The 12,228-nt window shown below is 43.8% G+C and overlaps 2 protein-coding genes across 3 annotated transcripts in view; one reads left to right on the forward strand and one right to left on the reverse strand.

Moving 5' to 3' along the window:
* Positions 1-7,311, forward strand: part of Arl10 (ADP ribosylation factor like GTPase 10) — a 14,269-nt gene extending 6,958 nt beyond the window's left edge. The window contains exons 4-5 of the mRNA XM_010622305.1: positions 3,231-3,406; positions 5,738-7,311. Coding sequence (XP_010620607.1) covers positions 3,231-3,406; positions 5,738-5,911 — 350 coding nt within the window. The 3' untranslated portion in view covers positions 5,912-7,311. The remainder of the gene's footprint in view (positions 1-3,230; positions 3,407-5,737) is intronic.
* A 2,873-nt stretch (positions 7,312-10,184) lies between these two features.
* Positions 10,185-12,228, reverse strand: part of Nop16 (NOP16 nucleolar protein) — a 4,983-nt gene continuing 2,939 nt past the window's right edge. Inside the window, exons 4-5 of one of the 2 annotated variants that reach the window (XM_010622129.3) lie at positions 11,503-11,609; positions 10,185-10,913 (exon numbers count right to left, since the gene is read on the reverse strand). In XM_010622129.3, the coding sequence (XP_010620431.1) occupies positions 10,770-10,913; positions 11,503-11,609 (251 nt within the window). In that variant the 3' untranslated portion in view covers positions 10,185-10,769. The remainder of the gene's footprint in view (positions 10,914-11,502; positions 11,610-12,228) is intronic. The other variant, XM_019207219.2, reaches the window with a different exon arrangement.

A 12,228-nucleotide genomic window follows, 5' to 3' on the forward strand; every position in this document is an offset into this window, starting at 1 on the left:
TTTTTTTTTTTTTTTTTTTTTTTTGCTACCAGGGATCAAACTTGGGACCTTGTGCTTATGAGGCAGGTGGCAGAACCACTGAGCTAAATCCCTGGCTCAAAAATTCTTTTATGAACTACAAAGAAAACACCAAAAGCACTGTACAAAGAAAAAAATCTCAGGGCTAGGGAGTCTGCTGTCTGCCTCAAGTGCAAGGACCCAAGTTCAATTCCCAGTACCAAAGAAAAGAAGAAAACCTCTACTTCAGTTATCACACCTAAAGCACAGTCTATACACATGACAACAGCATGTTCCATATACACGTATTGCTTTCTGAGCTGGGGTTGTAGCTCAGTGGTACCATGACTGCCTGACAAGCACAAGGTCCTTGAGTTCAACACCCACCCCCAAAAAATTGTAGTACAAAAATAAACTTCAATTGTCCCACCCAAGGCAGTCTTCACACACGACAACTGCATGTTCCATGCGCACGTCTCATACTGAAAGGACATGTGCTTAGCTTTCGTTTCCTATGTGGCAGGCCATTCTTGTGCTTAGCTTTCCTTTCCTATGTGGCAGGCCATACCTCTGTTCTTTTCCTGTTTTGTTAAAAGCTTCCTACTATATTCTAAAACATACACTTAGCTAGGAAATAAGATATTAGTAAAATATCATATATAATGAGTGCTTAGAATAGACGTCAACATTTTCACATCAGCTCTTTACTTGCTTATAAAACCTAAAAGATAACATGAGATATAAAAACCTGTGTGAACTACAATGTAAACACAAACAAGTCTACCACAGAAATAATCTTTGCTTCAACTGTCACACCCAAGGTAGTCTTCACACAGGACAACTGCATGTTCCATAAACAAGTATCACACTGAAAGCATGTATGTTTGTTTTCCTGTCCTTTCTTATAGGACAGCTGCCATCTTTTTGGTTTTCCTGTTGACATAGTAGGTCTTTGTGATGCTGTGGCTGCCTGTTCACCTGTGAGCTCACCAGTGTGCTCCACAATTTTTTTGCATAGTTCCCTAGGCAGAAACATTTTGCTTTTCCTATGCTGTAAATTATCTCTTATGAGTTCCACTCCCAAGCCTCTAAGAAAATTTCTCTGATAGTTTACACTTGTTATTTTCTTTGTAAACTATCAAACTATGCACACGTTTAGGATCAAGTAAAACACAATCATTGGCCAATGTTTTGTGTTTCGAGTGACATCATAATTGCTGTGTAACAACATCTGCTTCATCTTCGGTTTTGTTGTAGAAAGTTTCCATCTCAGACTTCCATTTTGTTGAGATTTACCTATCAATATTTCCATCATGGTGCAATGTTGACATCAGCAGTACCAGTTTGTTTTTCTTTGCCATATAAGAGGCCAATGTAAATCTTTCTGAAATCCAAAGATTGTACTGTACATTTCCTTGTTTTGAAATTGCAACATTTCATTTGGAATTTCTGCTTTGTTTCTGCTGCAGTTCCTACAGTGATCAACTTGTTCTCTGTTAGCAAATGTAATATCAATTGGCAATTATTACACCAATTGTAAAATGTCACATTCTGATTAGTTTGGGAGATGGGAGCAACAATTCTATTCACAACATCATTTGGTTTATTAGTATACAAATAAGGACCTGGTGGCTGAATTCCGGGATAAATGTCTAAATTGAAAGTATAGCCAGGTGTGGTGGTGCATGCCTGTATCCTCGCACTTGGGATGCTGAGGCAGGAGGGTTGCCATGAGTTCAAGGCCAGCCTGAAGTATACAGTGAGATCCTATCTCAAAAAATAAAATAAATAAATTGAAAGTATAATGTGTCTGCATCTACAAAGGCATACATTTTTATGCCATTTTTTGACCCACTGCTTTTCCATAAGTCTTTTACATTCCTGTGATTACCAAGAGAAATCCCTGCTAAGTACAGCAGACCTATGAATGCTTTCAGTTCAGCTAGTAAGGCGTCATAAATACATTTTTTAATATGGCCATTGATGCATACAGAATGTTTTACTTGCATTTCAGCCTTTGTGTACTTAACAGCATCTTGTAGCATTTCGTCTGTTACAATTTCCAAGATTGAGTGTTAGTGCTGGCATTCTGTCCAATATGTTTCACCTCTGCCAAGACCCTCACTATATTTTCAGACCTAGTTCTAACATTGACTCATTCCATTTGGTCACCTGGGCATTTTGCAACATTTCTGACTAGTCAAATATGTGCTCACACTGCTATTTTCTTTGTTATATGAATCAAGGAGGTCTGCATTACCTGTGTCTGTATCAGTTGATTCTTGCTCCATTTCACTATCACAGGAACTTTGGTTCACTGTCAAAGTCATCATCATTATCATTGTCATCACACACCCACACCATTCCTCTGTTATGAAAGCACGTATTTTACCATAACGGATCATCATCATCCATGCATGAATAATCTGATTCACTTTTGACCTCCTCCAAAACTTGCACATCTGGTTTTTCATGTGCCGTTTTCCTGAACTGGGATACTTCTACTAGATAAATCAAAACTTTTTTTTTTTTTTTTTAACATCCTGGATTGTTGTGGATCTATTGGACCCTCTGATGCTTGGGTAAACATATGCAAAACCAGTTAGATGGAGCAGAACATGGGTAAAATCCCTGGTTTGCCACTTTGGCACAGGTGCACACACTTTGCCATTCATTATACCAAGTTAGTAAACACAGTGATTGCTCCTTGTATCCCTCAGGGAAAGGTATTGAGACACAGCTGGCTACTATTACACTAAAGTACAATTCACAGTAGAAAATTCAAGGATGGGTCTGCTGGACCCAGTGTCCTGCTCAGCCAGCTAGAACACCTGTACACCGGTTTTGTGAAGCATGTGGTACCTTTGAATTTTTTTTTTTTTTTTTTTTTTTTGTACTGGGAATCAAACTCAGGACCTTGTACTTGTGAGGCAGGTTGGCAGTACCACTGAGCTAAATCTCCGGCCCTGAATTTTACCACAGCCTATTGAGTGAGTTCATTGAGAGCGAACTAATGCATAAAGCCTGCAACTTGCCCTAAGAGACCAGGCCTACAGAGTGAGACCTAAACTCAGGTCTGATTGACTCCACTCTGATTGGTCCTAGCTCAGAACCTTGTCCTTTCCTTGTCCCTGGCTGCTGGAGCCTTGGGACACTGGAAATGGGTGGGTTAAAGCTAAGCATAAAGAGTCAGGCCCAGAGTGGCTCTGAACTGGCATCTGACCTCTCTTCAGTTGGTGGCAGACAGAACCTGCGCTTCTACTGGAAGGAGTTTGTGAATAAGGTGGATGTACTAGTGTTCATGGTGGACTCAGCTGACCGGCTGCGGCTGCCCTGGGCCCGACAGGAGCTGCGCAAGCTGCTAGACAAGGACCCTGACCTGCCTGTCGTCATAGTGGCCAACAAGCAGGTGAGGCCTTAGGAGGCTGACTAAAGCCATTCGGACTTCTACTAAAAAAATCCTGGGCAGGGGCAAAGAACACTGCAGAGGAATTTGGCTTGGCCCATGCCTGGAGAGCTTGTCTAAGATAGTGGCCCCACTTCTATTTATACTTTTTTCTCATCCCATCCTCTGTCTTATTTCTTCTCTGCCTCCCTAGCTATCCTTTTGTCACACTTGAGAGGTGAGAGAAATAATATATACCAGGTATGATTTTGAAGAGTGGTCCTTATCAGGCTTCTAGTGACCTTATAAGATGTGGGATGTGGTTCCTATTTTAAAGGTGGGGAAACTGAAGTTCAGAGGGGTGTGTAATCTAAGTGAGGTTGTACACCTTGGGAGCAGTGGAATTGTGATATCTGATTCCAAAACCTATACCTTTTCCACTCTGCTATGTCCTTGCAACTTCTTGCTCTAGGCCAGACAGCTAAAATGATAAGAACAGGTTAAGTAGTATTTCTTTTGTGTGTTTAGTGTTCTAGACAACATGACAGTCATGATACAATTTGGTGTGAAAGTCCTGAGTTCAATCCCCAGTAATGAATAAATAACTAACTGTTATCCTCGATTTCTGAAGTCACAACTTTGGCAAAGCCAAGGCTCAAACTCAGATTTTCCTAAAAGTTTCTGCCATTTGTTTGTTTTGTTTTTAAGCAGGATTGGGGATTAAACCCAGGGACTTTATGCAGGAGTCCTACCACTGAGCTACATTTCCAACCCTAAAGTTCCTGCTCTTAACCATCAGCCCATATCTCTGGGCTCCCTTGGGCCCAACAACTTTCAGCCTTGCAAAACTAAAGTGCCGTCTTCCATATAAAAGGAAACTGCCACAGTATTGAGCCTGTCGTATTCCCCGTGGCCTATGTCTGTGTGTCTCTGAGAGCCATGGGACATTTTTACAACTTGGCTTAGAGAGCTGTGTGTCTGTGCTACTGAAGAGAGCACAAGCTGTGTCTTTGACCTCAATTTCCCCCTGCCCTTCTTCAAGAGACACTTGACAGTTATTTATAAATACAATGGCTATATGTCCTAGTCTACCTGGGACAGTGCCCATTTATGCCTGTTTTTCTGGTGTAACTATTAATACAACCCTCTTTGAACCTTAGAAGTACCCTGATTTGGACAATGAGTCATATGATCCTATTTACAATTCACAACAAATTTGTACCTACAGAAGATAACACCTAGGTCACAGACTTTTTTGTTTTATTTTGTTTTTTGGTACCAGGGATCGAACTCGAGCCCTTGTGCTTGCAAGGCAGGCAGTAGAACTGATCCTCCTGCCTTAGCCTCCAGAGTGCTGGGATTATAGGTGTGCACCAACACGCCCAGCCTTCAGCCCTTGTTTTTTTGAGGCCGTCTCGCTGTGTTCCTGAAATTGTACTTCAGCTCACATTCCTCCCACCTCAGCTACTGTGTCTGGCTCTATTCATTTATTTAATTTATTTATTTTTGGTTCTGGGGATTGAACTTGGGACCCTGCGCTTGAGAGGCACGTGGCAGAACCTCTCAGTTAAATCCCTGACCCTGGCTCTATTTATTTTTTAAGTTAGGTTTTTTTGAAGGAGAATCTCACATTCAGGCTTCCCTTGAGTTTGCTGTATAGCCCAAGTTGTCCAGGAACTTTGGAGATCCTCCTGCCTTGGACCCCTGAGTACTGGGATTTCAGTTGTGTGGCATAAGCCTAGCCTTATAATTTCTTTATGGCATCTTTGAATGTACAGGAGACACCTAAGATCCCCAAATTCTATGAATTACTTCAAGAAGAATCATTTTAATCTTGGGCCAGGGTTAAAATTAAAATGCTCCATCACCAGCCATCCTGGGTAGTGGCTTTTCTTTCTTCTAGCTAGTTTCTAGGGTGTTGTATATGACCCCTCCACTACTGAGTTTAGGAAACTGAGCAGGAATTCTTGTAAAGGTCAAAGCTTGGGGATTAAATCAATCTGAGTTTGGAACCTGACTCTGCAACTTATCACTGTTATCTAGGCTAAATGATTGTGCCTTCCTGAACCAACTTCTTTAGTTAAGTGTGGATGTAAAACTCAGAGACTAGATATATGAGTACCTATCACAATGCTTACCACAGTGGCTGGTGATGCAATAAAAAGTTGGTACAAAGGAGTTGGATGAAGGAGAGCACTGGTGTTATTCCTAGGGGTCCACAAGGGGCTTCTGGGAACCTGGGCCCTAATACTCACTGGGGTGGCTGAAGAAGAGTGGATTTCATGGATGACAAGGGAGACAGAGTGTCAGAAGCATAATCAGCTGTGCTCCCACTGACTTATGTGTTCTCCCCAGGACCTGAGTGAAGCCATGAGTGTGGTGGAGCTGCAGCAGGAGCTGGGGCTGCAGGCCATTGACAGCCAGCGGGAGGTTTTCCTCTTGGCGGCCAGCATCGCCCCTGCAGGATCTAACTTTGAAGAACCTGGCACCGTGCACATCTGGAAACTACTCTTGGAGCTTCTCTCCTAGGCTGGGTCTGCCTACTCTCTGCCTAGCTCTGGTTCCACTGCCTTCTGCTTCAACACCAGCCTGAGCCCAGGGCAAAAGCCACATGACAGCACTTTTCACTTGTCATCCTTACCTTCTCAAGAGCAAGGCCAAGAACCATACAGAACCCTTGCTAGTGTGGTGGCCATGAGGCTGAAGCAGGGAGGTGGGGAGGCAGAGAATGGGGGAAGATAGAGTAGCTCCTTCCAGGTTAGAATGTGGGTCCAGCTTTCTCTTCTCTTACCTGCACAGTGACATGCTCAGTGGGCTTAGTCGTCCCCTCCCTGCAGGTCTCAGTGGTTAAAGAATCAGTAGAGGTCATAAGTACCCCTAGAGGCTTCAGGTCTCCTGGTCTACTTTTGATGACTTCATGCCCTTTTCAGGTGGGCAGGTTCTCGGTGGTATGAAGTGAGCCCTTGCTCCCAGTCCTACGTTGTCCTCCAGCCCCTGCTCTGCCTAACTGGCTTGTGGCCTTGTTCAGTCTGCCTTTCTGGCCCCAGGGCCATCATTTTTAAAGGGAGGTTTCCATGTTTTTTTGTAACTGCCAGCTATGGAGATACAGAGTGCTAGGGGTGAACCCAGAGACCTTAGCAAGGAGCTTGCCAAATACCTCCCAGTTTTTAAGACCTGGTCTGCCCACATCTCTTGAATACAGAGTAAGTACAGTTTATCCACCAAAAGAAAGGGTGAAGTTTGGGTCTTCCCCCTGATCTGGAGGCAGACTGCTACTCTTATACTAACTGTGCCAATGCCCATGTTTACATAAGTCTGGGGAAGGAAGGAGCTCAAGTCTCTGGGAATAAGACTGTCAGCTAGAGCTGGGAGTTGGACTCAGAACTGTGTTTTATTTATTTATGTATTTATCAAAGGAACCAGCCAAAGTTCTAGTTCTGTTTCTAGGTGCTGTAATCAAAACACCAGGAGATTGTCACAGAAAATGTGGAACTTTGAGAAAAATAGCAAGCTTCATGAATAATATTGAGATAACCTACAGATGTCAATGGAGTCAAAGCTGTAGTGCCCCCTAGGGGACCTTTGAGAGTGTAATTAAGATCATTACTTCACAATGATCCACAACTTAAAACTGCCCTAGTCCCAAATGTTGGAGACACACAGATCTCTTCTAGGTAGATAACAAATGACTGGGAGAGATTTCCGTCATGTAAATCCAGGTAAAAAATAATTTCATCACGAGTTGATCATGGCTCACACCTGTAACCCCAGCAACTTGGAAGGCTGAGGCAGGAATGAAAGTTTAAGGCCATCCTGGGCTACTTAGACCCTGCCTCACAATTTTAAAAGGGTTCTGGGCATGATGGTAGCACACACCTGTAATCCCAGCACTCAGGAGGTGAAGCTTGAAGACTGCAGCAAGTTCAAGGCCAGCCATAGTAAGACTTTTTCTCAATAAACAAAAATAAATAAAAACATAAATAAAATGGGAGTTATGGCTCAGTGGCCCTGGGTTTAATCTCCAGTACTACCACCACACACACAAAAATTCTATGAATCCAAAAGTCAAGAATAGCAGACCAGCCAGGCGTGGTGTCGCATGCCTGTAATCCGAGCACTCAGGAGGCTGAGGCAGGATTACTGTGAGTTCAAGACCAGCCTGGGCTACATAGTGAGACCCTGTCTCAAAAAACCAAAAAAGAATAGACCAGCCAATAGTATGGCCTTGGGCACGTCAGCCTTCCTGGACCATTCCTCAGCAAAAACAAAATTGGAATGAATTTATGGAATTCTCTGCAGTGCACATTCCATGAATCTGCACAGTGATCAGCCACTTTTTAAGATTGTCTCTGTGTTGATACTTATTAGTATAGGCCAAAGGAGCCTTTTGTCTGTCGGGGGCCACTGAATAATGACCAGCCACAAAAGGGACTTGTTTCTTATTGTTTTTTGCAGTACCAAGGATAGAACTCCGGCAGGAGTGGCACCACTGAGCTAAATTCCCTGGCCCACAAATGAACTTTTTGAAAGGCACTATCCCATTCAGCTTGCTTTCTAACTGAGAATAAATCGTGTGCCTTTATTTGACATCGACCCAGCATGCTTTGGTGCCACACTTTGGCCAGTGTAAGAAGAGACATGCACTGAGGTAGCAGGTAGGAAGCTCCCAAGTCCAGAAATAAATGTGATCTTTGGAAGTACAGCCAGGTACAGCCTTAGGCTATCAGAATGGAATTACAGCTTGAGAAGCCAATTCACTTTCTACAGTAAGAAGGAATTTTTCCTGCTTTTATATTTAATATTTAAGGAATAATTTGAGTTTTAGAGTAGCCTTTGAAACTTTGCTGGCAGCTTTTCATCTTGTCTTTGGAAGGTGAGAAAACTTTGCCATCTTTGTTCTGTGAACTCTACTTTTTCTCCAGTGCTCAGAGGTTATCTTTGGAACTAGCACTGATAGTTGGAAATGGGACCTTTTCTGAATTAAGATCTGCCTTTTGTCTAATGAATATTCTGTAGTACAATTTTTGAAGTTGCTAGTAGGGGGAGGTAAACAAAGAATAAAGAATTCCACTATGTGTACTTAAAGTGTCCTAATTACTTCTCTCGTTGCTGAGACCCAATACCCACAACCCACAAATTAAAGGATTTATTTAGCTCAGTTTGTAGAGGTTTCAGTCCATATTTGGCTAGCTCTAAGTCAGGGTGGTATTGCAGAGGAGAAATGATTCATGGTGGACAGAAGGTAGCAAAGCAATAAGGGACGACAACAGCTCTTTCCAGGCTACTTAGGGTGGATAGCACACACACCCTTAACCCTAGTGTCCTGGGTCCTAACTGCACCATGAATCAGTATGTGTTACACACTCATGTGGGTGGGACAGGCAGGAATATCAGCTTTAGCCTTAGTACCTTCTCCCATCCTTTAGAAATTCTGATGGGGGCCGGGTGTGGGCGCACGCCTGTAATCCCAGCACTCGGGAGGCTGAGGCAGGAGGATTGCTTTGAGTTCGAGACCAGCCTGAGCTACATAGTGAGTTCCAGGTCACTCTCACTATATAGTGAGACCCTGTCTCAAAAAACCAAAAAAAAAAAAAAATTCTGATGAGGCCAGAGCTAGAAGCTGTGAAATGGAAGCAACTGCTCCCATTCTGGAAGTCAGAAAGAGTCCAGAGCCATACAAGTGGAAAATTCCACAAGCATTCCCCAAGTACCTGGACCAGGCTTAGGATTCCCAGGCAAGTTTCCTCCCCTATAGCTTAGTCTTGGGCAGGGAATATCAAGCGAATTAAAAGACAGTAGGAGCCAGACTCAGTGGTACACACCTGTAATCCCAGCACTCTGGATGTTGTACCTGCCTGGCAAGCACAAAGTGCTGAGTTTGATTGCTGGTACTAGAAAAATAAAATAAATATATATATTTTTTTAATTTAAGAAAGGGCTGGGGATTTAGCTCATGGTTCCACCATCTGCCTCACAAGCACAAGGACCAGAGAGTTCAATCCCCAGTACATAAAAAAAAAAAAAAAAAAACAAAAACAAAACTATGGCTATGATATTGACAGAGAAGCTGGCAGGGAGGGGACAACTATAGGACACGTAGCAGCTGGGAGCAAGGAACTGTGGGAGGAAAGGCTTCCTAAAGTCAGCAAAGGAAACTAGGTAAGGGGGAAACTCAGTCAAAGGCCTGAATTTGAAATTTTGTGGTGAGCCAAATTAACAGGCCCTGGACAGCTCTCACAGCCTAGATCCTGAAGACTGCTTTTGGTGCTTATGGCTCACCACTGCCGGAGTCTAAGGCTACATCCAACAAGGGAGCCCACCTTGACAATCCATGGGAGTGAGTGTTTGTACATGGTTAATGGGAATACAGTATCAGGACTTAAGAACATGTCCACCCCACACCTTCCATATGAACCTGATGTGAAACTGGTATCATATCCTCACATGCCACTGAATCAGGAAGAGCTGGCTCCAAAGGATGGCCACATGGTATAGAGCCAGTGCACGGCACACGGAGTGGTACACAGCAGTCCACCAGTCCCGCAAAGCAGGTTTGAGCCAAACCCAACACAAGCAATCCAAAAAAGCAAGATGGCACGTCACTTGGACGACAGACCAGAGCTGGCTCCTCACCATCTGGCAATGAAGCCGCAGCTGGCCTTGGGTAGAACTAGCACTTGCAAGGCAGGCCATTATAGGCAGCCCAGATTCCCAGCAAGCATCTGTTGGAGGGTAAACAGAACTTGTAGGAAATCAAGGCAGAGGGCAACTGCAGAGAAAGGAGGCTGCACCTACAAAGGCATGTGAATGTGGCACATGCTGCTAAGCTGGAAGGCCTCTTTGCCCTGACACGGTTGGTATTTGCTGATGCAGTCCAAGGGCTTGGGTGGGAACGGTAAATACAAATCCATCAGAGAAATAAAATATCCTTGGTTTTATTATATAGAGACTATATTCAAATAAAGTGTCCACTCTGAAAACACTAAGTTCTGGCTTTTCTGTAAGCCCCAAAAGAATATAAATTGGAAGGCTGGGGATAAAAGTCCATGGTAGAGGTGCTTGCCTAGCACGTGCAAGGCCCATGTTCAATCCCCATCCCACCCCGAAAAATGGCATCTCAGAGCTGGGCATGCTGACACACATCCGTAATCCCAGCACTCAGGAGTCTAAGGCAGGAAGATTGCTGCAAATTCAATTATCACTTCAAAGACTGTTGCTTCGCCAAGGGGATGTGTGTGTGTGTGTGTGTGTGTGTGTGTGTGTGCGTGTGCGTGTATGTGTATAACCTGATTCCACAGAATAAGTCAGCCTCATCTGAAGCCACACACCCTACTTGTCATAAATGCTGGCTCAAGCTTCTTTGGTCCAGGAGGAGGCCTCAGCCTAGTCATTCAACCTCCATCTTATTCTTCTGCAAAGAATCAAGGAAGGATTGCCACTCCGCTGGGTAAAAACGCTTATAGACGTTGATCTTATTCCTAATCTGTTTCGGGGTATCTTGATAGTAATTCTTCTCATCCCGGGCCATGGCCTAAGAAGGGAGAAGGGTGACTGAAGAGGTTCAAATCCTAGCTCCATGTGAATTGGGCAAATCGCTTCCTATTACTGATACCCAGATTTTTTACCTCAAAAGCCACAGTGTATATGGAACCCTTCTGCACTGAGCTGAGGAAAAAGGTACAAATGCCCTTTGGGATCGACCAGGCAAACTCAAGAATCCAGTAGGCTACATAGGAGCTGGAGTAGCCAAGGAGCTCATGCTTGATCCACAGTCAACTAATCCTACCTGGGAACAGCCACAGTGGCCAGATCTTTCAGTGTTTAAAACACCCAAATATGGACTTTCTGAGAATCCTATCATAATTGAAATGACAAATAGTCCAAGTGCTTTTTTACAACATACTTGTTGAATGGGATATGAACCACAGGCCATTCCATCTATCCCCCTGCTCTTGTTCATATTAAATCCCTGTGAGGGACTCATTTCCTAAAATCGCTCCCTTTCTTTCTACCCAGTGTCTGGAAACATGTACTAGGCAAGTAGATCAGAGCATGGATAGTCCAGCACTGCCTTCCCAATCAGTCCCAGCAGTTCCTTCTGCCAGGCCTGAGCATCTCACCTTATAGTCTTCCCCATAGTTCTCCACCATGTAGCGCACATAGTCAATGAGGTCCTGAGACAAGGTATTCCCTTTCTTTTCTGGGAGGCTGGCCTCTGCTTCCAGGTCTGGGGTGAGAGAAGCCAGGAGACAGGATGAGGCTTTGCCTCTCCTGTGTTTGAGTTGTCTGCACACCCCTCACCCAGTCACACGCTGTAAGTATTGCTATACAAACCCATTCCCGAATTCACTGCAGGAACCTTCCTCTTCAGCCTCTGGAATCCCGTACTCTGCCTCCTATAACCCAGTCACCTACAATGTGGCAACTACCTGAAAAGCATGCACTCCTCTCTAGGCCTCAAATGGGTTTAAAAGGAAGATACCAAACTATGTATCTGTATCTCTACTTAGTGGCAGGTCTTGTAGACATAGAGGTGAAGATACACTATCTGCCTAGAAAGCAGAACTCCCTTCTGGTTCTAAAACTTTCAGAGACCCATGTAAAATGTAAAGATCTGAAAAAATGAAAACTAGAGCTGCAGGCCCAAGTGTGATGCCACACACCTGTAATCCCAGCATTCAGAAGGCTGAGGCAAGTTTGAAACCAGCCTGTGCTACAGTGAGTCCAAGGCCAATCTGAATTACATAGTGAGACCCAATCTCAAAAAAAAAAGTATTGCTTAGAATATACAAGACTGGGTTTGGTTCCCAGTGGCACAAAAAAAAAAAAAAAAAAAAAAAAAAAAA

Source organism: Fukomys damarensis, unplaced genomic scaffold (assembly GCF_012274545.1).
Source record: "Fukomys damarensis isolate Sample0158 unplaced genomic scaffold, DMR_v1.0_HiC HiC_scaffold_9, whole genome shotgun sequence".
In the NCBI taxonomy this organism is placed as follows: domain Eukaryota; kingdom Metazoa; phylum Chordata; class Mammalia; order Rodentia; family Bathyergidae; genus Fukomys; species Fukomys damarensis.